At 46.6% G+C, this 25755-nt stretch overlaps 3 protein-coding genes and 1 pseudogene across 4 annotated transcripts in view; 3 read left to right on the plus strand and 1 right to left on the minus strand.

Annotated features, from left to right (window-relative positions):
* Positions 1-8971, plus strand: part of kif19 (kinesin family member 19) — a 43382-nt gene extending 34411 nt beyond the window's left edge. Inside the window, exons 8-20 of the mRNA XM_031561532.2 lie at positions 1213-1359; positions 1867-1989; positions 2451-2607; positions 3208-3382; positions 4472-4670; positions 5048-5164; positions 5676-5829; positions 6393-6514; positions 6820-6983; positions 7131-7236; positions 7528-7651; positions 7989-8383; positions 8687-8971. Coding sequence (XP_031417392.1) covers positions 1213-1359; positions 1867-1989; positions 2451-2607; positions 3208-3382; positions 4472-4670; positions 5048-5164; positions 5676-5829; positions 6393-6514; positions 6820-6983; positions 7131-7236; positions 7528-7651; positions 7989-8383; positions 8687-8854 — 2151 coding nt within the window. The 3' untranslated portion in view covers positions 8855-8971. The remainder of the gene's footprint in view (positions 1-1212; positions 1360-1866; positions 1990-2450; positions 2608-3207; positions 3383-4471; positions 4671-5047; positions 5165-5675; positions 5830-6392; positions 6515-6819; positions 6984-7130; positions 7237-7527; positions 7652-7988; positions 8384-8686) is intronic.
* Positions 8972-11397: 2426 nt separating this feature from the next.
* LOC116218726 (cholesterol transporter ABCA5-like) lies at positions 11398-19546 on the plus strand. Of its 2 annotated transcripts, none has more exons than XM_031561339.2 (7): positions 11398-11711; positions 12447-12613; positions 16078-16267; positions 16900-17067; positions 17372-17469; positions 18269-18495; positions 19360-19546. In XM_031561339.2, exons 1-7 carry the CDS (start codon positions 11699-11701, stop codon positions 19529-19531), a joined length of 1035 nt encoding a protein of 344 aa, XP_031417199.1. In that variant the 5' UTR covers positions 11398-11698; the 3' UTR covers positions 19532-19546. The 2 variants fall into 2 exon arrangements, with proteins under 2 accessions (XP_031417199.1, XP_031417200.1); XM_031561340.2 differs by lacking the exon at positions 11398-11711 and adding an exon at positions 11720-11866.
* A 3828-nt stretch (positions 19547-23374) lies between these two features.
* LOC122128715 (cholesterol transporter ABCA5-like) lies at positions 23375-25728 on the plus strand. Its single transcript, XM_042703355.1, has 4 exons — positions 23375-23447; positions 24339-24418; positions 24475-24528; positions 25391-25728. The coding sequence occupies exons 1-4, from the start codon at positions 23375-23377 to the stop codon at positions 25577-25579; spliced, it is 396 nt and encodes a 131-aa protein (XP_042559289.1). The 3' UTR covers positions 25580-25728.
* LOC116218766 overlaps positions 25676-25755 on the minus strand; it is an 18888-nt pseudogene continuing 18808 nt past the window's right edge.

A 25755-nucleotide genomic window follows, 5' to 3' on the forward strand; every position in this document is an offset into this window, starting at 1 on the left:
AAGAGTTGCTAAATCTAGCAACAAAGTTATCAGTTGCTATCAGTTGTGGACACCGCACATTATGTTCGAAGACAGTAATTGCGCTCATTACCTGCTCAACGTAAAATGAAAAGAGACGGCATGTGCTTCGTGAGGACCGGCCAGGTCGCTTTTGACGCTGAGCCCTCCAACACACGTGCACCTGGCCCTCTGTATTATTATCTTTGGAAAGAGGCAGATTTGAAGTTGACAAATGAATCCTTTTAGCACCCATCTGTGAACACTTAATCATGCTTTAGCAAAGGGAAGATTAGGACTGGAGGGGTGGGGGGGCTTCTTTTTGCATTATGCAACCCAAAGCCACAGCAACCTGCAGAAGCCATGATGAATGTGGCCTATTACCATGGATATAAGAAGGTGCCATGCCTCCTGCACACCCTTTACCCACACGGGCACACACACACACACACACACACACACACAGGCACATACACACATACACAAACACACACAGCCAGCGGGAGAGAAAAACACATGTAATCATCAGAAGCGGAGAACGCACTGGCTTCCCATGGAAACTGGTAGAAAGGTTAACCAGCCCTGGGGCTCAACTGTTGGGGCGTCCATTTCACTTCCAGCAGGCATGTGCCCTAGAAAGAAGAATAGGACATCATGGACAAAGACACCGGAGAGTACAGTACATCTTCAGTGTTGTGTGTGTGTGTGTGTGTGTGAGAGTGTGTGTGTGTGTGAGATAGAGAGAGGGAGGGATAGAGAGAGGGAGGGATAGACAGAAAGAACAGAGAGTGTTGTTGTAAGAGAGAGGGAAAGGCAGATGGACGGATAGACAGACAGACAGACAAACAGTTTGTTCTTCTTGACAGAGACTAATAGATCTATAATGAAGTCATGGATGTAGACAAAGAGGACTGAGATAGGGAGCCCCCTGCTGGATGACCTTAAAACTGTAGCTGGCTCCATAGACTGGACCAGCTGGCTTACGCAGAGGGCACACAACTTTGTGTGATGCACTGTTTTCACATCATTAAAATGTTGAATTTTGGTTACAAAAATAATAATAATAATAATTTAATGAAATATGCATTAAAAATATGCAGTAGCCTCTCATTGTGTGTACCTTTTAAGCCTCAGAAATACACAAAAAAGCATAATGAATTATCATTAACTCCCCCTCTGTCTGTCTGTCTGTCTGTCTGTGTATCTATCTCTCAGACTCAGAACAGAGGCCAGCGTCTGAAGGAGGGGGCTCACATAAACCGCTCCCTGCTGGCTCTGGGGAACTGCATCAATGCCTTGAGTGAGAGGAGTGTGAACAAGTATGTCAATTACCGAGACAGCAAGCTCACTCGCCTACTGAAGGTATGCCCTGGCTCTCACACACACACACACACACACACACACACACACAGACACACACACACACACACACACACACACACACACACACACATTTAGTCATTTAGACGCTTTTATCTAAAGCAACGTACAAGGGAGAGAACAATCAAACAAGGGAGAGAACAGTCAATATATACAACATACATACATACATACACACACACACACACACACACACACACATACACACTGGCCTACAGACTTACAGACACTTATTCAAACATCAAATCAAATCAAATCAACAGCTCCAACTACACAGTTTCTTGTGCTTCCACATTTTCTGTTAAAAAGTTGAATAATTATGTGGGATACTGATGATGTAAATATGTGAGATCCCAAAACAAACCTGTCCCATATTAGGCTGAAGACACAACTATACTGCACCTCCACACTCGAACATGCAGGGTTCATACCACGTTTGAAATGGTCCTCTCATATCTGATTTATTCTTGTCCTTTGTTTGATTGACAGGACTCACTGGGAGGGAACAGCAGGACTGTGATGATCGCTCACATAAGCCCCGCCTCTATGGCCTTCGAAGAATCACGCAACACACTGTCATACGCTGACCGTGCCAAAAGCATCCGCACACGGGTTAGTATTCTCACACACACACCCACACCCACACACACACACACACATCCCCTATTAGCAGTACCAGGTTCTATCAGTAACATATTACAGATACTGCAGGTTTCTTCATGGGTCACAGTAATTAAATGGTACATGGAGGGATTTTGCTACAATTATCAGTTAAATTATGTCTTTCTTTGTAGGATTTATACTGATTGGTAATGCATCAAATATAAGCTGTGAAGATATCTACAACATGTAAATGCCAAGGTATAATTGCATTCTGTAATTTCCCAATAGGTTGCTATGAGTAAGTCATCCATCTCTACCTCCTCTTATCTCTCTCTCTCTCTTTCTCTCTCTTCCTTTTCTCTCACCTCTACTTCACTCTCTCCCCTACTCCTTCTTCCCCTCCCTCTCACCCTTGTCTCTTCCCTCTCTCTCTCTCTCTCTCTCTCTCTCTTCTTTCCCATCTCCCTCAGGTGAAGCGTAACCTGTTGAACGTCTCCTACCACATCGCCCAGTACACCAGCATCATCGCCGACCTGCGCAGCGAGATCCATCGGCTCAAGAAGAAGATCGCTGAGCAGGCCAGCCGCCACATGAACTCCGACAGGACGGACATTCGCCACGTGCAGGGTAAGACATGTGTACACACACACACACACATACACACACACACACACACACGCACACACACATATACACACACATATACACACACACACACACACACACACACACACACACACACAGACATACACACCTACACACACACACACACTCAGTTAAAATGATTCGTATTTGAAGAACGACGTCCTATGGAGTAGGGCAAGAGGTATCCCATAATATTATTAAAATGAAAACAATAAAAAACCCTGTTCGCCCAGTCGTGGCCATAGTCTTGGTCTGGTTCATGTGATCATCCTGCATTGTGTGTGCCTGCAGTGGGATACACACACATTAGCACATGCATGGGTGTGTGTGTGTGCAACCACACATCTTCATAGTACCGATAGACACACGCATTCCACATAGGACATGGGATGATGTAGTGATTGTGTTGCTCATGAAACAATCCCACAGTGTAGAGCATGAGTTAAAAGATTAAGATCAGTTAAAAACCAAACTAATATTTAAGAAAAGGAGTTTAAAACTTTACAAAATGCTAGTCTGCCCACTCATATTCATGGTCTGTGTTTGGTTCCTGTGGTTCTCCCCTGTGGTTCTCCCCTGTAGCGGAGGTCCAGGCCCACTCGACCCAGCAGAGCCGGGCGGAGATGGACCAGCTGAGGGAGCAGCTCATCGACGCCTTCCGCCAGCAGATGGAGATCCGCAAGAGCCTGATGGAGCTGGACAACAGCAACATTGAGATCCAGATCGACACGTCCAAACACCTGCTCACCATCGCAGAGTGAGTCACAGAACACACACACACACACACACACACACACAGACAAACATGTACACTCAGAACAACACACACACACAAACACAGAGACAAACATGTACCCTCAGAACAACACACACACACACACACACACACACACACACACACACACACACAGTACTAGAGTCCAAAGCATATTACCTCTGCTGCATTAACGATGGCAGTTACAACGGGCGAGATGTTACGTTTTTAAATTGCCATAGTTTGGCACGGAGCTGCGATGCTCACACACGGTACGGCTGGCCGAGCATGCACACACACACACACACACACACACACACACACACACACACACACACACACACACACACACACACACACACACAGACAAACATGTACACTCAGAACAACACACACACACACACACACACACACACACACACACACGGACAAACATGTACACTCAGAATAACACACACACACACACACACACACACACACACACACACACACACACACACACACACAGAGAGACACAGACAGACAAACATGTACACTAGAGAGAGAGAAACACACTTTTGTATGCCTGATTGACTTGGACAACAGCAACAAAGGGACCCAGATGAATGCCTCCACACACTCACCATCGCTGACTGAGTCTCACACACAATGCTTTCATTTGGATCTGGGAACAAGGAGACAGTGAAAGATCCAGACGGCCTGTTCCTGCCTTGACAACAGTAATTACAGCAGTGGTGATTGGCTGGACCTGCAGTGTTGGAGATACGCCAACGCACAGACAAACAAACAAACAAACATAACTGACACACCATAACATAACATGGTACTAGACACCTGCCTGCTACTATATCAGAATGACTTGATAGTCAATACACTTTTACGCCGTTAGCACATCATAACTCTGAAATCATAAGATCTGAAATAACCCACACATTGCCAAATACCAATCAGTCACAGTTAGTATATCACAGGAAAAAAAAACGTACACACACCAAACACTCACACACACACACACACGTCTCATGGAGTATCAGGTAAATTATATATCTATCTATCTATCATCCATCCATCCTGTTTCCTTATCTTCCTCAGCTGGGAGCAGGAGCGCTGTCAGCGGAGGAGGAAGTGGAGAGCGGAGAGGAGGAAGGAGAGTTTTCACAAGGATGAGAGCGAGAAGGACTCCGACTCGTCCGAGTCGCCTCCCGACAGCACCGAGACGCAGGAGGTCGCCATGGCGAGGGAAAACCTGGTCACACTCATGGCCGAGCAGAAGAAGATCCGCAAACAGAAGGTAACGCATTTCTCCATCTACACCACTAGAGGGAGCCTCACAACTACATGAAACAGGCCTCCAAACTTCAGTTTTAAAAAATAAACACTTATTTGGATTTATGTATCTAACAAATAAATGAAAAAGAGCTATCGTCTTTAGAATTTTACAATTCTACATTTTAGATTATATTAGACTGTATAATAACAGATTACATTGTGCTAGATGAGGTTAGATTTTATACTATCTCGTTAAATTGCATAGAATTGTGACAATTATGCTGTTTTAGTTAATAGTAACTGGTGATGATCTCCATCTCTCTCTCTCTCCATCTCTCTCTCTCTCCATCTCTCTCTCTCTCTCCATCTCTCTCTCTATCTCTCTGGTTCTTCCTGCAGGGGTCTCTGGAGCGGCGGTTCCTGGAGCTGCGACAAAGGGCCCGGCGTCTGGAGGAGCTGCTGCCCAGACGAGTGAGCTCCGAGGAGCAGCGGGAGGTGCTGGGCCTCCTGTGCAAGGTGAGGGCTTAGAAAGACTGACTGACGGTCAACAACAAACATGAACAAGACTAGGTGAAGGTGAAGTGAACCGTTTTGTAGACGTGACTACTAAAGCACTTTGAACTGCAACTCTTGTACAAAATGTGCTATATAAATAAAGTCTTACTTACTTACTACTTGAGTCAAATCAACGGCTCAGTTGATTTTGCATACGAATCAAACCCCTACAAGATGGCAGCCGTTAACCATCCAAGTGCAAGTGTGCAATATATTCATTGAAGTCAAATGAATCCCAGGACTCTGGCTTTTGCCTCAGTTACACCTTGCCTACAATCTGGATGGTAAGCCCAGTGTTAAAAGTCATTTTAATCCTGAACTTTCAATGCAGTCGTTGAGATTCTTGTGATATAACCAGAGGGCTAAGTACATGTATCCACCCGCTTTGTCAGTGTCAGTCCTGACCCTAACCTGGGGAGGGATTCAGAGTGGAGACCCCCAACCCGGTCTAACCAGCGTGGCTCTGTTGCAGGTGCACGAGCTGGAGATCGAGAACGCCGAGATGCAGTCCCACGCGCTGCTCAAGGACAACCTCATTCGGCAGAAGGACGCCGTGGTGCAGCGCTTCGAGCAGCACCGCCACCTCTGCGACGAGATCATCCAGCAGCAGCGCCAGTTCATCAGCGGTGAGTTGCCGGAGTTTCCGTGGGGATCAAGACAGGTGTCATGTGACTGACGCTGGCATAAAGACTGGTGTTCAGTGTAACTTCAAGAGGCCATTAGTCACCTCCTTTGACCTGTGCCCTCTGCACTGATCCTGTGGAGCAGTCAGCCACAGGTTGCTAAATATGGGCCACGTTTTGCCAACCAAAAGCTACAGGGTGTGACTGGTTGTTTCAAAGTTGTCTGCAGTAGTGCAAACACATTCCTGCTGTGAGTGACATCACAGACAGACAGTGAAAGTGGAGCGGTCAGATTCCTGCAGTTTTATTATTTAGCGAGTATTTCGACACCTTTTGGGTTGGTCTTCTGATGTTAGATGAGGTTTGAGAGAGTTTGGGAACCGCAGAAGCTACCTTCAAGGCCACAGGGTCAAGGTCAAGGTGAAGGTCAACAGCAGTCAGGACCAAAAGTTCCGTCTCATCGCTTGAGCCACTGATAAAAAACATAAAGGAAGAAGATATGAAACACATGACAGTAGTGTCCTTGCCTGAGTTCTGAGGTGCGTTGTTGTCTGCGTGTGTTGCAGACCACAGTCTCCTGGTGCCGCCTCACCTGCAGGAGCTCTATGAGATGTACATGAGGGAGCTGGACGAGAAGAGCCTGGACCGCATCATGGCGCTGGACAAGGTCACCGGACGCACGCTCAAGGTACCAGACCACTCTCACAAAGTAAACAGCCATAGAACATAGAACACTGAGCACATACTACATAGAACACAGAGTTCTCGTGGAACTTAGTGATTACTCGTACTTTTTTATTCTATAATGGAAATACTGGATGTTGGACTGGTTGTCCGGTCATACCTTAACTGTGGGGTCCAAGCCATACCCTAACTGTGCTCACACTAATAGAAATTCCTACACACATTCATAACTGGTGCTGCATACTTACAAATCCAGTTATACTCAGAGACCTGACCAGGCAGTGACATGACACGGTTGTTCTTTTACAGGAGGGCTCGCTTCCCAAAATCACCCTCCCCAGTAGAGGTCGTGACCCCCTGCAGGAGCTGGACTCTGACCAGGAGAGCGTGCGCACGCTGGGCTCGGACAGCCGACGGGGTCGGGCCAAAATCCGCCGTCATACTCTGCCACCCATCCTGCCCGAACCTGAGGGGTAAGAGAACTACCAAGCATTTATGAGGGCAAAAACACTCCAGGAAAATCGGACTAAGAGCTATCCTGATACAGATTTAACCCTAAACATATTTAACACTGTCTGTCTGTCTTCTCTGTCTGTCTGTCTGTCTCTGTCTCCGCCCAGGGACAACAACCGTGTGTTCAAAAACAGTCCTCATGCCAGGCAGATGAAGAACCATGTGGTGATGACGCCTCCGCCCATACACATCAATGGCCTGGGGAACAGAGGGGTGAGAGGCCACTAACTCACCCACGTAATACTGCATTGTCTTAAGCCCATGTCCAGAGAACTCTGAGATCAATGGTTCTTTGGCTCATCTTTATATCAGTTTAAAGCTTAGAAGAACCCTTTTTACTTTTCTGTGTATATATAAGTTTTATATAAGTTTTATACAAGTAGCACACAAGAACCTGTTTGTTTATTAGATGTAGTGGATGGCTTGATGTCCACATGTCCATAAACCCCTATTTGAACTCCTATGTGTCCATACTGACTGTGTGCGACTGACTGTTTTCTCCAGCTCCATCCGTGTGTGCCAGAGAGCGCACTGAGCTACAGCCACCTCAGCCACAGCGTCAGCAGCCACCTGGACTCGTCTCCAGAGAGCAGTGAGAATGGCACCGACGTCCCGCTCTCACGCAAAGGTGCCACCCCCCCTCCTAGTCCCTACACCTGATCACTCTAATGGTTTGACTGGCAAACTGATCAGTGACTAACATACTGTATGGCACAAGTCATGATCCCCTGAATTTAACTTCTTGTTTACATGTCAGAGTTATAAATAATTCTGTCCATTGAGGAGAAGTTGTCGCACAAGTGCATCCCTTACCTTGTACCGGTCTATATGACCACGTCTTTTTACACTGTCCTATCTATATAAAGGCTTAAAAGACCCACAAAAAAAAACTAAACACCCAAAGGTGAACAAAGCCTTCTGCGTGGACTAACATCCCACACGGTTCTCCATTTTGGCTCCCCCAGAGCGGCAGCAGATCATGCGCGGCGTGGAGAGCATCGCCGTGAAGGCCGCCCGCCGCCGCTCCAAGGCCCTGGAGGTGGACGCCCTGCGCCTGCCGCCGCCCCCCTCCCCGCTGGACCCCAAGAAGCAGAAGAGCAGCCTGTCGCTGAGCGAGGCGCCCCCGCTCGGCCCCCCCACGCCACGAGGGGGTGGCGTCGGCGTCTGCGGTCACCAGCCCAGCCCCGAGCTCCGGCACGCCACCTCTGACGACAACCTGTCCAGCAGCACGGGCGACGGCACGTGGACCCGCCCGCGCCAGCGTCAGCCGATCGCCAAGAACCCCGGCAACCGCGAGCAGGACTTTGAGGCACGCCGGCGCAAGAAGAGATCCCGCTCTTTCGAGGTCACAGGCCAAGCTGTAAGTACAGCTAAACTATTAGGAACGTAAACATAGTAAATCGATTATCTTAATGACATAATGAAATTGACATAGAGGTGCTTGGACATGACTTAACAGAGCAGTATCTGCATTATAAGTTAAGTTAAACTGCAGAGTGAATATTATAGTACAGAGTTTGAAATGATAGTAATACTATCTAGCATACTAGCTATAGCATAGCATAGCATAGCATATAGCTCATGAGGGTTGTTGACATATGCTATGCACTGCTGGTTTCTTCTGTTTGTAAAGATCATTGAATATGTCACTTTGTCCCCATAGTTGTCTCAGGCTAAGACCACGGCTCAGCGGTTTCGGCCCCTAGACAGCACTTCAGACCCCCACCTTCACATCAACCGGCCCCCACCCTCCCACCTCCGCCCCCAGCACCGAGGGGTCCCTCCCCTGGCCAAAGCACGCCAACCCCACCCTTCCCAGATCACAGGTTAGCATCATCTCCTCCTGTCATCTCTTCGGATCATCCCTAACTATTTATATGAACAGACCATTTTTGTTTTTTATTTTGGTGCAGTAACACATTTTCCATGTTTAAACAAGGTAAGCCAGTAGATTTAACTTAGTTAAATCAGTTTAGCTTTGAAGAGCTATCTTTGAAAGCAAAATGTTTTAAATTCTTTCTACTGGCAGTTTCCTTTTAAGCCATCAGCCATATCTTGCTACCTCACAATGCAGTCTGCCATATCTTCACAAATGGTTCAGTAAGTGTTTTCCTATAGGTCCCCAAATGGTTGATTCCATCTTTTTTTCCTCTCCCTTCCAGGCCAAACTGTGGACAACGGCACCCAGCTCCCTGTCCCACCTGGGCCAGTTGAGGCGCCAGCTCCGCCAGCCCCAGCCCCTGCTCTACGTCACCACCACTGGGGCAGGAGGGCAGCGCACCCGCAAGCACTGAGGCCTCCCTCTCCCCCCAACAACCCTCCAGTACCCCCAAAACTGTAGACCCTAACTGTGCTCACCTGAACTTCCCCCAGCACCAGCACTAACAAAAGTACAGACTGTGAACCATACTCTACTACTTAGTTAGCTACTAGGAGGGCTGTGAACTGTAAATGTCTCTCACACACACACACACACACACACACACACACACACACGCACAGGGACCCATTGACCTACTGTACTTGTAGGAGATGTTGACAATGCCTTGGGCTGTTCACAGGGAGAGAGAAGGTCTGAGAGATAGGACGTTCCGACGCTGTTCGGCTCGCCCGGTTCCGTGACCGCCTCGCCTGTTTTTCTCCCCTTTTTTCTTCGCTAAAGTGCTCAAGACGAATCCCTCCCCCCTTTGACAAAGGCTGACTGTCCACCTCTGTGGATCGACGGTGTTAGTATGACGCTGTACTTAATTCTTTGTCTCTAGAAACATTTGACCTTCACATTTGCAAAGGGCCTCAACATGCGACGGTTGATGCAATTGTGGAGACAAAAAAAAAGAAAAGAAATACGATGTAAGTGCTAAGACGAATGTGAACGCTTGTAAGATAATAAGACTAAAATGACAGAGGGTAAAACCTGCCTTTTTATTCCTCTGGAGGGAAGGACAGACCCTGGCCTTATGCTGAGGGTAACGGATAAACCACTGAAACCACAGAATGGCAACCAGGCAAGACATACTCTAGGCCTCTTTAATGTTAATCCAGTTCATCAGTATCAGACATAATGTGCAGAGATTTTTAGGTATACTAGAAAATTGCTTTGTTTCCAGGGATATACATAAAGTATACTGTACAGTATGCATTTACTGTTCAGTAACATTACTACGTAAGAGTCACAATGCCAGGCAACTAGATAAGCCTCGTTTTGGACAAAATTTGAGAAATTTAGGTGGACCATTTCCCCCCCCCACATGAAATGCAGTTTAGTCATGGTCTAGGCTTATTTCCTCTGTGAAACTGGCTCTTCTGGCTTTAAAATAACCACTGTAACAGCCGCTCATTCATTCATGATGAAAGGGCCACCATTGTTGTCGACCTAAAATATCTCCTTTTGAAGTTGCATATGGAGCTCACTCTCTGTCTCTGTTCCTGCTATTTCTGGACTGGGAGAGGCCAATGATGAGGCTTCTTCACCATCTGTCTTGTACTGCTGCCTTTTCCTGTGATGTTCGCAATCTTTTTTTTTTTGGTTGTTTTGTTTCGTTTTACATGATTATACATACAAGACGCTATTTTCTACACTTTATTTTGTACATTTTTTATTTGTAATCAGAATAAATTTGGATGAAACAAGGAAGATTGTGCTTGTTTTTTTATTATTGTTTCTGTGTTGTAGACCTTTTTGGCTTTGCATATGCTGTGATTTCCTGTTTTTTGGTCCATTGGTAACCTTACCCGGGTCATGGCTTGTTGTGTAACTGTGGAGACACTTGCTGTGCCATCTAAACAAATCAATATATCTTAGAGTAAGCATATCTATTGTATCATATCGAATAACGTTTAGACCAGCTGCCCACAATATCTCAGAATATCTGGTATGACTGTTGGATGATGTGGGCTCAAACACTGTCAGCATTAGATAAGATCACCGCCTACAAGTGAAAGGTTGCTTAAACAGTCGCTCAGGACCTTGCTAGGGTTTCTTGTGATTGTTGTGGCCAAAAGTGAGGGTGATTTTGAGTAAAATGTAAAATAAATCAATACATAATGTATCAATCCAATCCCAAATAATGCAGAAATTCCATGACTGCGTTTTTCGGTGGAAATATTGCCGTAATAAGTCAAAATAGCAAATGTGGGAATTCCTTGAATTTGCAAGATCACAAAAAAATCCGTGGAGGGACTGCTTAAAGAAATAGACCTAACTTTTCATATTGCTACTAATTCATTTTAATTGCATTTGCCTTAAACTGGATAATGTTTACTAAGGGACTCAATACGGTTTATAAGGATAACATGTTTTCATTTGAGTTTTTTTTACTGATATCGGTAACAATCGTTGACACAGATATTGAAAACGAATGTCTAAACCTATGTATGAAGTTAGGATATTCATTTCTGATCTTTGGAATTAAGGACTGTAACTATAGGCTAAGAGTTTCTACTTTTTGATGAAGACCCTCTTCCACACGCCAATGAAGATGATCCAACAAGTGGACCGGCTCGTGATTGGAGAACGTCACAGGCCTTGTTGAAGCAGTTGATGGCTGAGGAGGAAGTGCTCTGAAGAGAAAGTAGGGATTCGGTCTTGCTTGTTTACACCGAAGACGGGTAGGCAACAGAGGAGAGAAGGCTATACAGAAAAAAGAAAAATTGCTAACATGAAAGGCTGGCCTTGATGTATTTCATACGTAAGTGCATACGCCATTGTTGCCATTTTCAGTGCATGCTAATCCAACTGGCACTGGTGTAGGTCGCTTAGCTAGCGTAGCCAGTCAGCTAACGTCAGCCACCTAACGACACCTTACTTGATAGCAAGCTGGGGGCTAACGTTACAGAAAGAAAGGTGAGCTCTACTAACGTACAATTTCTCTCACTTGCACTTTGCTCACTCATAAAATCGCGCAGTAAATTACAACTGCCCTCTGACGAGCTTTTTGAACATGCATAAATATAAGCTAGGTTAGATGCAGTGATGTTACGTTGTCCGTGAATCGCTGTCATCCTAAGAACAGAAATACTGACTTGAGTCTGAAATTGCATTTTACCACACAATTCAAGACAGAGTAACTCCTGTTGTAAGTCGTTATTGTTACAACCGAAGTGTTTGTTAGATGCCTTATGTTTGCACGATTAGGTCAAAGGGTTTAATTCCCAGTGATAAAATAATAAATATGTTCTGCTTACAGCGTTGCTTGACAGTTGATAGCGCCGTGGTTGTTTACCAGTATGTGTGGGCGGCTGGAATATCAGTTTTGTTCTGTATTTTTGCCCTGTTCTTGTTGATAAACCAAACTGTTCGTGGTACAAGTTTCATTCTAGTGCCCTTGGCAAAACATTTCAAATCTTGCAGTCGGAACGCAAATCGGTACGACTCGTCCAACCAGCCCGCCTTCTTTATTGCTGTCGTTTCGCTTCCCATACAGCTGTGCCAAGCGTCAAGGTGAGAACTCGTCCTCATGCCAGCCAGTCACAGCATGCTGGAAGAATGCACCCGTTAAACAAGCGAGAGGCCGGTGTCTGGCATCAAACAAGGAGCCTGCTCTACAAGAACCTGCTCATCAAATGGAGGACCAAACAGCAAAGTCTACAGGTGCCAAACGCAATGTTTTTTTTAATAAATAGGTTCTCTGAACTTGAGGAATATGCGTTCAGATGCTCTTTTTGATTGTGCATTAATGACCAGACAGATTGTCGCCATCATTAGTCATCAAGTGTCTCTGTGGTCCATGTTTTGGCACTAATTGGCGAGCTGTCATCTCCTGTAATCAGGTGTGATTACATTAGCAATGTTGTCCCACATCCCTTTGCATTGGATGTCGGTAATGCTGTTCTAGACAGTGTTTAAAGTACTGTTTGACGATTGTACATTGGTGGTCCGTTGTTGCCAATAGAGGTTTTGCTGATGTACTTAGTGCAAGATGCTATCATGCCTGCCACTAAGAGTGCTCATGGCCAAAGGGATTATGATGTGGGCTGGGCAAAGACCCAGGGGTCATGCCTAGAGAAAAACCTTTTTACACATGTGCGTGCACACACACACACACACACACACACACACACACACACACACACACACACACAGCAGGCGGTCTGTTCTTGCACAGAGGCGGCAGAGTCACATGATTGCATTGCTCTGGGAACTCCTGATTCACTGCTATTCCAAGGATGTTGTTTAGGCCCTTATGACTTTGGGCCATACTAGGCACTGCCCGTAGTCCTTCCTTTGATATCGTGGGAAGTGTGGTGTTGGTGGGACAAAAAGATCTGTAGGTATTCCGCCCCACCCCCCTTTCTCATCTCCCACCCCCTTCCCCATCCTCACACTATACTTCCATTGGATCATGTATATTTCATTTAAACTTAAGTTGCACTAATGCATTTTTAATGTGTCACGCTGTTTAATCTGATTCTCCCCGCTGGGAGTTCTGCTTAAGGAGCCTCCTAGAATTAGCGGTCAGCCAGGGAGGTGGACGGAGGCGGGCAGGGGGCGGCGGGGCGGTGGGGCGCCCATGACTTACGCTCCTGTCTCTACCTGCTGTCAGAATGAAGTGCTCCGCTTTTAATCCCAGACTGCGCCTTCCCCCCAACCTGTCAGCAACTCACTGCCTTGAGATGGATCTCTCTTTCTTGCATGCTCTCTCTCTCTCTCTCCCCCTTTCCTTCTCTTCTCTGTCTCTCCCTCTCTCTCACTCTTTCCCCCCTTCCCTCCCTCCCCTCTTGTCTCTCTCTATCCCCCTCTCTCTATCCCTCCCTTCTTCCCCCTTCCCTCTCATGTCTCTCTCTCCCTCTCCCTTCCCTCTCATCTCTCTCTCTCCCTCCCTCCCTCCCTCTCTCTTGGTCTCTGTCCCTCCCTCACTCTCTTTGTCTTTCCCAGTTTTATCATTCTCTCTCTCCTGTTCTTTCACACTCTACACAGTCTTTCACAGTGTTTCTTTCTGTATATGTTTACATCTCCAGCTCTCCCTGTCTCTGTCCCCCCCCCCCCTCTCTTCCTCTGGCTGTTATTAACTGGCATGCACCTCGGAGGGGTTACGCAATGCTCCCCGCCAGGGACCTCCCTCTCAGACAGGTGCTCATTTTGCCCTATTGATTTAGCCGTAGGTGGATGAGCAGGGGGAGATTATGTAGCGCTAAATCTTCCGCCAATCCGGAATCCTCCTCTGTAACGTCCTGCACATTTATGGGCCAGCTCATGCAGACGTCTCTCCTCTTAATTGGCAAATGCAGATAGATGTCTGTGAGCCAAATGGTTTCAGTTCTGGGATGGATGGATGGATGGATGGATAGATGGATGGATGAAGGAAGGAAAGAGAGAGATGGATGGATGAAGGAAAGAGAGAGATGGATGGACTGATGGGTTAAAAACGGGTAGAAGGATGTACGTATGTATAAAATGTATGAATGGATAATAGAAAGAGAGGGATGGATGGATGGTTTGATCAGAGAGGATGATGGATGAATGAATGGATTGATTACGGAAAGGGAGAGAGTGGAATGGTTGGGTGGGTGGGTGGGTTAGAGAGGGAGAGGGTTTAATGGATGGAAGGATGGGAGAGAGGGAAAAGGATAAATGAAGAGATGGAAGGAAGGAAGGAAGGATGAAAAGAGAGGGGTAGTTGGATAGAAACAAATAGAAATGGAGACCAGGGAAAGATATCGATAGTTTGACACTCAGAGACTTGAGTGAGAGCAGAAGATGGAATGGCACCCAACACTATTGCAGTCATTACACTAACACTCTTCTACTCTAACACTAACACTAATCATTATGTCAGCAGCAGCAGCCTCTGGGCTAACTGAAGGAAGATAATGGGTGATGGTTTCCCTGTGGAGGTGGAGTTGTTTACTGTGAACGAGCTGCGAAGCCTCTCCGGTTACAGACTGGGTTGCAGGCATGCCAAACAATCTGTCCCCCCCAAAAAAGACTTCAATCCAACCAACATCTTGAAGCAATGTTTTTTTTTTTTTTTTTATGTGTTTTTTATTTCCTCCCTCCTGCATCCAGGGAAATGGATTTTGGTCCAAGGCTACCACTGTAACTCAGACTAGTTGACAGAAAAGGTCTGCATGACGACGGACGTAAATCAGACAGTTTTGACACCAGACAGACTGTGCTCCATAGCTGTGTAGTTTATTGTTGGGTGTGGTCGTGCTGTGTCCCAGGATTGGAACGTGCTTGTTAGGCCGGGGTGGGAACCAGTACAACATTGTGGTTGTAACATTTTGCCTTATAACTTGAACTTCAATTTTTGAAATATTCAATTACTGTTGAAATGCGCAAGCTGTTTCCTCTGTGTACCGTTGACCTCAGAGCATCTAGCTATACATATGTAGTCATCAAATAGTCAAATGACCATAGTTTCCCTCCACTGACAGCTACCTTCCCTGTTTTTATTCACCAAGAGCAGACTTGTGACGAATGTCGATCTTTAGTGACGTAAAAGGTTTAGACAGATTTCGCATTACAAAAAAATCAGACCTGTTATGAATTTAGGGACCACATATGGAAGTGGCCCAACTCAGAATTGGTCAAATGTGTGATTTTGTGCTGTTCATACTGTTCTGATGTAGTTCAACCATATGCGTGCTGTCCTGGGGAAGTTGACCTATGACCTTTGAGCTGTTGGAGCACACTAGACAAGGAGACCCCAGAGAGAAGGGTGGGAATCGAAACAAGGCATTCCGCAGCTAGACCTCACTAGTATCCCCCTCAGGAAACCTTGAGCAATGTGCATAGTGGAACTATTCACTATTAATGAATGTCTTTGAAAACTGAATTCTTTCATTAGCCTAAGTCTTAGGTATGGGAGCCTATGGTAGGGGTGATTATGTGTCATCCTTATCGTATGCCTGTCATATCTCTCTTGTTCTCCTTTTACTTCACCTTACCTCTATTTAGTTTGATGTGGTCTGATCCAGCTCAGCTGATTCTGATGTTCTCTTGCGGTGGTGTGTGTGTGTGCGTGTGTGTGTGCGTGTGTGTGTGCGTGTGTGTGTGCGTGTGTGTGTGCGTGTGTGTGTGTGTGTGTGTGTGTGTGTGTGTGGTCGTCACAGGAGCTGATCCTCCCGCTGATGCTGTTGAGTCTGCTCATCCTCATCAGCACGCTCAACCCACACGTCTACTACGGCGGCGTGGGCACCACGGAGCTGGAGAGCGAGAACTACCTGTCACTCAAGGGCCTGGGCTACACCCCCATCACCAATGTCACCAATCACATCATGGAGGAGGTGGCGCAGGAGCTCCGTAAGTCAGATCGTCCACAGATGGGTTTGACCCCGGCAGGCTTCCATTGGCCCACTCTATTTTTGTTGATAGTGATTTTGTCATAATAGTGGCTTCCTACTTATTTTACCTCTCTCTTTTTTCAAGAATGGAGGACCGTGGAGGACTTTAAAACATGCTTTTGCAGACTTAGAAATAGTCTTAATATATATATATAATAGCAGTTTAGGCAATGAGGTTTTGAATTTTTTTTGACTGATTCAAATACACAGCACATTTTGGAATTTGAATTGAAGTCAACGTTAGTTAGGTACAGTCGTGGCATCCTTTAGGTTAGCACCACATGCTTTCTGCCAAATTACAAGGCAGGAGACTAAATATGGTCCAGATCGTAATTATGGTATTGTGACTTCACAGTACCACAAATATGTCACGTGTGTGTGAACCAAGAAGGCAGTTGGGAGGATGTGGATTAGGATCTGAAGAATGAAACATTAAAATGCAAGAAATACATTGAGGCCCACGAGACCCAAAAACGTGCTTGGTTGTGTACTTCCTTGTTTGTTTGTTTGTTTGTTTGTTTGTTTGTGTTTGCAGTCTGGGGCAGTGTGTGTGCGGGGGCTATAACAGACCTGTCTGGCTGTTGTTTTTAGACATGCAGGATCGTCTGGAGATGTTCGCCAACGAGGAGGACCTGGAGAACGCCAGTCTGTACGAGCCCCTGGGTTATGTGGGGGTGGTCTTCCGAGACAACATGTCCTACCGGCTGAGGTTCCCCTACAATCAGCTGCCCTTACCCAGCGACTACACGGAGTCCATTGGTGAGGGGGACAGTAATCTGTGTTAAACTGTAATGTAATGTAACAAGTGTCATGTTTGGATTAGGCTGCATAGCAGATTTCAGCCTCTACAGAACGAGGTTAAAGTAATGTATTACTTTATCTATTAACATGCAGGTAAATGAATGTAGCCAAGTTTGAACTGTTTAATGATCGAGTAACAACATTGTGTCATTTTGGTTGATCTTGTTATGTAATAGTTTGGTCGAAAGACAAACAGGAAGGTCACATGTGTCTATGCTGCCTTATGTTATTGTTTCATTATTCTGCTCCTCTTCTTCCACAGCTAGTTGTTTTTCCAACTCTGTGAATTGCCGAGCCGCTAACTACTGGTACTCTGGGTTTGTGCGCCTGCAGACCCTCATTGACGCCACCATCATTCAGGTGAGGGGAAAGGTCAAAGGTCAAGAGCAAATCACACTCTCATGGCTCTCGGTTGCCTCGGCAATCGCACATGATTGACACCGACCTCTCTTTCCCTGTCTGCCAACACCACCCACTTCATGTTGATCAAGTGGCTTTGTTCATTAGTGTCTTTTAGGGCATATTCAGCTCAAAGTCTCTTATGCACAGTTAGCAAGTCAATGCTGATTCACACACTCTTTTGGTGTTTGGGGGGCTTGGAACAAACATCGCAGATCATTGAGGCAGATTTGCATCTTTGAATAGAAGGCAGTCTCATCTACAACCTCTTTACAAAGAACAACCTCTTTCTTTTTAAGACGGGAGACATAAACATTGCATGAGAGTGGTGGTAGCCTCGCCCCAGATAGCAAACTTCACTTCACTTTACTCTTTGCCTAGAGGAGAGTCAATACCCAAGAGATTATGGCCACAAATACACCTGTTTTTAAAAAGACAAAAGTGAGAGGCTTAACCAACCGACCAAACGTTATTCTCCCCACTAAGCCTAAGTCTCAGTTCCCTGTCCTTGCAGAAAAGCACAGCTGTGTCACTGCTAATGGTAATAGCACTGCCACTACTAAAACATTAGACACAGATGCTACTACTACTTTGACTACTATTGGACAGTAGTAATACTACTGTGCTGCTGTCACATTTAATACCACTACTACTAGTACTGCCACTACTAAGACATGAGAAACGTCACACATTGAGAGGGAGATGATGTGTTGAGACTTGTTGTCGTTCTGACGCCCTCTCACCGTCTCCTGGGCCCCAGATGCAGACCAAGCGCTCGGTGTGGCGGGAGATGGACGTGCGGGTGGTGATGATGGGCCAGCCGGGCTCGGTGGAGGTGCAGAAGTTCCCGCACGCGCTCATCTCCATCTACCTGGTGCTGGCCTTCACGCCCTTCGTCTCCTTCCTCATCGTCAACGTGGCCGCCGAGAAGGAGCACCGCCTCAAGGACACCATGAGCATGATGGGGTTGTACGACTCCGCCTTCTGGTGAGCCACTCCCTGCTCTAGCGGGTCACTCTGCTGTGGGTCTGGGCCAGCACTGGGCCAGCACTGGGCCGGTTCTCCTGAACATCATTCCCATTAGGACCAAGCCCGTTCCAGAATCGGCTGCAATGTTTCACAGCTGGAAGCTGAAAAAAAAAGAAAAACTCGTACGACTTCTATATATGAGGTTGTGATGAAAGAAAGAAAGAAAAAAATTGCACATGATCGACACCAAACCTTTCTTGCCTTGCCTGCCATGTTGATCGAGTCGTGGCTTTGTTCATTAGTGTTCCGCCGGCTTTTACGGCATATGCAGCTCAAAGCCTCATGTGCAGTTAGCAGGTCAACGCTGATTCACACACTGTAATGAGGAGTGGGTTTGGAACAAACATCATGGTTCATTGGGGGTGGATTTGACGTTGTGCTGAAAGAAGAAATATTGCTATCGCAGTGCTGGCTGTGAAAATGATTGTTGGTAGCAAGCAACAGATGGTTGAAATAAAAAGTGGTGTTAGGTGAATAATAAATGAATACAGGCGTTAAGTAAATAATGAACTGATGTGGAGTGGTACTTGATGCTCGAGTGGCTTTGGTGAGGGAGGAGAGGCCACATGAGAGCTCTCTACAGCTGTGTGTGTGTGTGTGTGTGTGTGTGTGTGTGTGTGTGTGTGTGTGTGTGTGTGTGTGTGTGTGTGTGTGTGTGTGTGTGCGCTCGAGTGGCTCTGGTGAGGGAGGAGAGGCCACATGAGAGCTCTCTACAGCTCTCATGAAGTGCTGGCATATTTGGATTTTTTATTTTATATGACTCAATGTATGTGTGTGTGTGTGTGTGTGTGTGTGTGTGTGCGCGCGCGCGCAATCACTCAGGCTGTCATGGGGTCTGCTGTACGCCGCCCTGGTGACCACCATGTCCATCCTGATGGCGGTGATTTCCACCTGCACGTCCCTCTTCTACCACAGCAACTTCTTAGTCATCTTCCTGCTCATCTTCCTCTACGGCATCTCCTCAGTAAGTCACTCAAACACTCTCCATCATTAGATTTATAAATCATGCCTCAAACTAATTAACTAATTAGACAGATGATGTTCATATATATATACACACACACACACACACACACACACTCATGTCTGTGCCTGCAGCATTTTGAACCCAACCTTACAGGAAAAGTGTAAATTGGTGTTGTACATTTGAAAGATGTTTTCTTGGGGGAGCTGTTACATTCTGGTGCTCATGTTCCCTCAGCCCTTTCCCTAGCTGTCAGAAGTGTTAGCCCTGCGTTAGCGTTAGCGTAGTACCCTCAGCATCTCTGTGCGTCAGTGCCCAGGCAGAGATTATGTTCTTTAGGCGCTCATGTGGCTTGTTTCAGCGTCTGTGTGCCGTCTTCGGTAAGCTCTACGCTGACAGCCAGCTAAACTCTTCCTACAAATCACGACTCTGAAGATGTACGTAGTCCACAGGTTTAATGATAATAGATAGGAAGTGTAAAACTGAAATTTACAAAAGACATAGACAAATCAATTCTAGCATAAACATATAGTCATTGCATACAGTTACGATAGGTTAAATAAACATATATTGTATCTCACAAAATTCACAACAAAGGATAAAACATACCAACGATGCCTTGTTAAGGTCCAGATGTATGCAGGTTAGCTGTAGATAACACGAACATCAAATAATACGCTTGAATTGGCTGAACTGATTAGTTCGTTTGTCTTATTTATAGTTATATAAGGGTCACGCGAATTGACAGTTAAGGCTTAGTTCGTACAATGACAACTTGAAATGAAAACACTTATTGAAGCGCACGAACCACAATGGAAACACAATAGAATGTTAAACATTGTGACAAAACATCTTTTCTTTGCACCTCCCAACCAGACACACCGTAACAAAACACTCCCCGCCTGACGTGGATACACGTCACCCCAAAATCCATGCACAGTCCGTTTACCCTGCCTCTGGAGGCAGAGGGAGCACTACTTCAGTGCCCGGCCCAACAAAGAGGCTAGTCCCATCTGGTTTAACGATCTTCACCTCTACCTGGCACACTTTACTGTCCTTGCCAGGGATGGCCTGTGTTATCAGTCCAAGAGGCCATACATTCCTGCGTGCTTGGCTGATCTTAAGGAGAACAACACTTCCTGGCTGAATGTTTGGCTGGCTGGACTGCCACTTGTTGCGCGCCTGTAGTGTTGGGAGGAACCGCTTCCTCCAGCGGTCCCAAAAGGTGTTTGACAGGTGCTGAACCCGTTGCCACTGGGACCTGCAGAGGCTGGCAACTCCGAACCCACCACCAGGAGCTGGAAGAATGCCCGACCCCTGCGTGAGAAGAGCTGCTGGGGTGCGCACGAGCGGGTCATCAGGGTCCGTTGTCACTGGAACAAGTGGCCTGGCATTGATGATCACCGCTGCCTCTGCCATGAAAGTCACCAGCACCTTAATGGAGAGAGCCACCTGGTCGTCATCCTTGATCTGCCTGAACACCGTGCATCCAAGGTGGTCGGCTTCACAGGTGGGCTGGTCCGCAGGACACGCTGGGGGCTCACCAGTGGCTTGGACGCTGTTAAAGTTCTCGTTCTCATGGAACCCGTCGGGGCGTGGCGCAAAGAAGGTAGAGCGTTTCAGCTCTGTGGTGTTCGTGTGAAACGTGCTGATTGTCAGTGGTTTGTGGTCATTGCCTAGGCACACATTTCCAACAATGACCCACCCCAAGTCCAACTTCTGTGCAAAGGGCAGGTTGTGAGAGCCATTCACCTGTTTGCGGACTTTATGCACTCTGATAATGTCCCGTCCTAAGAGAAGCATGATGGGGGCTTGGGGGTCGATGTCTGGGATGCGGTGTGCCAATGACCTTAGATGAGCATGATGGAGAGCCACTTCGGGGGTTGGAATTTCCTCTCTGTTGTTCGGGATGTCATTACATTCTATGAGACTTGGTAATGGTATGCGAACAGTTCCATCAAAGGATTCTACTTCATAAGCATTGGCTCTTCTGCCTGCTGATTGCTTCACTCCAGCACATGTTCTCAGTGTGTATGGAGCGCTTGGACTTTGGTCGTTGAACACGTCGAAGAACTGTGAGCGAGCCAGTGACCTGTTGCTCTGTTCGTCCAGGATCACATACAATTTCACTGCTTTTTCTCTATGGCCAGTCGGATACACTTTGACGAGGCATATCTTCGAGCACGAGCGGTCTGTGAGCTCGCCACCGCAGACTTTAGTGCATTTGTTGTTGACATGAGACTGTGGTGAAGCTCCCTCCTGCTCCCCGCCGTGCTCAGAAGCATGGCCGACCTCTTGTTTCCAGGGTGCAGGTCCAGGGTGAAGTGCTGTGTTGTGTCTGTCGCTCTTACATTCAGAACACTGTACGTTGATCTTGCAGTACTTTGCTATGTGGGATGATGAAGAGCAGCATTTAAAGCACACATTGTTATCTTTGAGCAGTGTTTTGCGCTCTTCAATGGTCTTCTCTCTAAATGCCCGACACTTACGCAGAGGGTGTGGCAGGTTGTGCAGTAGACACAGTTTATCACCGTTGTTTGTAGGTGGCTCACCCATGTCAGATGTGGCTCTGGGGGATACCTCTGTCTTGTGAACGGAGACCTCTCGCTGTCTGTTTGGCTTCCATGCTGTTTTCTCTGTCCAGGGAGCCGTGTCTGTGCTGGCAATGAAGTTGAAGCTGGGATCGTTCATAATGCATGCCTGCTGGCAGACAAAATCCACAAAGAAGGCAAAGGGAGGATAATTCACCTGTTGCTGACGCTTGTAGGCTGCGCCTGCTGTCGCCCACCTCTCCTGAAGGCGAGATGGGAGTTTCTGTACGATTGGGTTGACGCCCCTCGCCGTGTCAAGGAAAGCGAGGCCGGGCAGGTCTCCTTCACCCTTAGCTGCCTGCAGTTCCATTAATAGATCGCCCAGCTTCGTCAGCATAGATCCATCTCGGCTTGTTACTTTTGGGAAGCTGTCAATGCGTTTGAACAGAGCATTTTCTATTACTTCTGCTGAGCCGTACGTTTGTTCGAGCCTGTTCCATGTCATGGCCAGTCCTGCTTCTGGGTGGTGTATGTGGATTGCTCTTATCTGTTCAATGTGTTCTGCTGACTCCTTGCCCAGCCACTTAAACAGAAGATCCATCTCCTCACTCGGTGTCAGATTAAGGCCACTGATGGCATTCAGAAAGGAGCGTTTCCATGCTCTGTAGTTTTGTGGCTTGTCGTTAAAATGAAGTAGGCCTGTAGCCACAAGTTCACGGCGGGCTAAATATCTTACAAAGTCATTTACATGTGAATAGCCATTATCAGAGCTCGGTGGTATGGCATAACATGCAGGAGAAGGACTGTTGCAACTATGTGGCCTGGAATAGCGTGCAGGATCAACATGCTCACCGCTGAACCCGACGCGAGGCGGATCAGCATCTTCACACATCCTGGCTAGTGGCCCATGGATATACTCTTCTGTGTGGATGAGAGGCTGCTGTGAGGGAGAGGATGTGGAGTAGTGTTGTTCTGATGCAGATACGACTCAGCTTTGATGTGTTCAGCCACATATCGCTTTGTGCGTTCTGAAGCCACCAATGGGACAGAGTCCATGTTTAGCCCACACCTGTCTCCCTCACTATTCTCATCAGTAGCAGCCTCAAGTGCATCCGCTTCAGCAATGGCTGCAGCTGCCTCTCTTTTATGCCTAAGCAATTCCAACTTCAATTTCAATTTAGCCTCTTCTTCAAAGTAGAGCAGACGTGCCTTTGCTGCTTCGGCTCTTGCTCTAGCTTTGACTGCCGCAGACCTTATGGATGATGCGCTGGATCTCACTGAGCACTGAGCTTCCGAGCGTGTATTTAAAGATGTGCGTCCACTGGTTGCCCTTGGCGACGACATGGCGTTAGCTGTTAGCTTGCGTTGCGTTATCTTGCCTGTTGAAAGCCCGTTGTTTTACTGTGCCGTCTTCGGTAAGCTCTACGCTGACAGCCAGCTAAACTCTTCCTACAAATCACGACTCTGAAGATGTACGTAGTCCACAGGTTTAATGATAATAGATAGGAAGTGTAAAACTGAAATTTACAAAAGACATAGACAAATCAATTCTAGCATAAACATATAGTCATTGCATACAGTTACGATAGGTTAAATAAACATATATTGTATCTCACAAAATTCACAACAAAGGATAAAACATACCAACGATGCCTTGTTAAGGTCCAGATGTATGCAGGTTAGCTGTAGATAACACGAACATCAAATAATACGCTTGAATTGGCTGAACTGATTAGTTCGTTTGTCTTATTTATAGTTATATAAGGGTCACGCGAATTGACAGTTAAGGCTTTAGTTCGTACAATGACAACTTGAAATGAAAACACTTATTGAAGCGCACGAACCACAATGGAAACACAATAGAATGTTAAACATTGTGACAAAACATCTTTTCTTTGCACCTCCCAACCAGACACACCGTAACAAAACAGTCTGCTTTATGTGTCATTAGTCTGTAAGCTCCCACTTCTTGGCCGAGGTCAGAGCAGAGATGGGACTGTTTGGCAAAGATTGAAAACGGGGAGATTTATAGGGGATGTATTTTTATGGTGTGGCGGGAAGCTCTTCGTAAAAAAACATAAGCTGTTTTATAATTATAATGACATAAAAAATACTAAAAAGCCTTGTTATAAGCCCTAATATATTTTCTAGAAGTTGTTTAGATATGAAGTTGATTTGTTTTTTTTTGTTTTTTTTTTGGATTGGTTATTGTCTTCAGTAAACAAACTGTTTTCTCCAGCTCTGTAAACATGTAACACTCTCTGTTTTTTCCCCTTTTTTCTCCTTCTTTCCTCTGTTTCTGGCAGATCTTCTTTCTTTCATGCTAACGCCACTCTTCAAGAAGCCCAAGTTCGCCAGCACGGGTGGGCTCCATGCTGACGGTGGTGTTCGGCTGCCTGTCCCTCTTCACGGTGCTAATGAGAGACTTCCCCCAGTGGCTAGTTATGGCTCCTCTGCCTGCTCTCCCCCAGCGCCTTCTCCATCGGCATCGCCCAGGTAACGCGCCATGTCGCCGTTGGCAACCCTCCGCCCCCCCCTCTCACACACACCCACCCACACACCCAAGCGTAACCCTGGCGACAGACGGTACTGTGGAGGCGAGGAGAGAGAGGTGAGTAGTTGGGGGGCCCCCCTCGGTGACTGGTGATGGCAGCCGTTAGATTTATTGGTCGCATTGAGATGCGGCGAGGGAAGCGTTGTTTGTCTTGGCCGACCTCCCAGAACGTTGTTTGTACAGTGAGTTGTTTATGAGTTTATAGCCATTCCGCTGCGGAGTGAAGGCTTTTAACAGATGGCTTATAGCAGAACCTCCTGTCTGTTTGGACCACTTAAAGCTTTATATCTGTTGCCTCTACATCGCCTCCTTCACCCTGTAGCCTGGGATGTAGAGCATGTTGTGATGGAGCTGGAACCCATTTATAAATCAAAGCCTTTTTAAACTGAACACCCAAGCAAAACTAGGGGGACTATATGATATCTATAATGTAGGGTTCGGGTATGAAATTATCATATTGCGTATGCATTTTGTGCATGTATTATGCTGCACTGTAATACTGGAATCTTATTATTTTTGTATTTTTTTTTATTATGCCTTTAGAATTACCACCCAGAATGGCAAACTGTGTGTTTAAGTGGTTTTGGATGATAGAATCCAGTTAAGAGACCAGACATAAATGTGAATGCCTCACTCTTCTCTCAGCTGTTCACCTGTCCTTCTGCCGGTGGTTTACCTGTTGAAACAGGTGTTGTTGCTGATCAGTTGTAAATACTGATGCCTTGTTCTTTCTGTAGGTGCTATACCTGGATAAGGTCTGATCTCTGTTCAGGTGTAAATCCTTATGCCTCGCTCTTTGTGTAGGTGGTGTACCTGGAGGCCCAGGGCGACGGCGCCATCTTCTCCACGCTGACCAACGGCCCTCACGCCCTGTACGTGCCCCTGCTCATGCTGTTCCTGGACTGCATCCTCTACCTGCTGCTCGCTGTCTACCTGGACCAGGTGCTGCCAGGTAACGCCACTGTTGCAGGGATGCGTGTGTGTGCTCTTTAAGGGTGCTTCATAGAGACTGACTGACGGACTGAGGAACCCTTAACCGTACTGATACATGCCAGTGATATGAAGTTCTGTGTTCCATTCATTTTTCTATTAGGGGTAGGTGATGGTGATGTAGACTAGCAAATTGGTGCGAAAAAGTTGGGAAAGTCAGATCGTTTGTTGTTGTCTCT

The sequence above is a fragment of the Clupea harengus genome, chromosome 23, assembly GCF_900700415.2.
Source record: "Clupea harengus chromosome 23, Ch_v2.0.2, whole genome shotgun sequence".
Taxonomy (NCBI): domain Eukaryota; kingdom Metazoa; phylum Chordata; class Actinopteri; order Clupeiformes; family Clupeidae; genus Clupea; species Clupea harengus.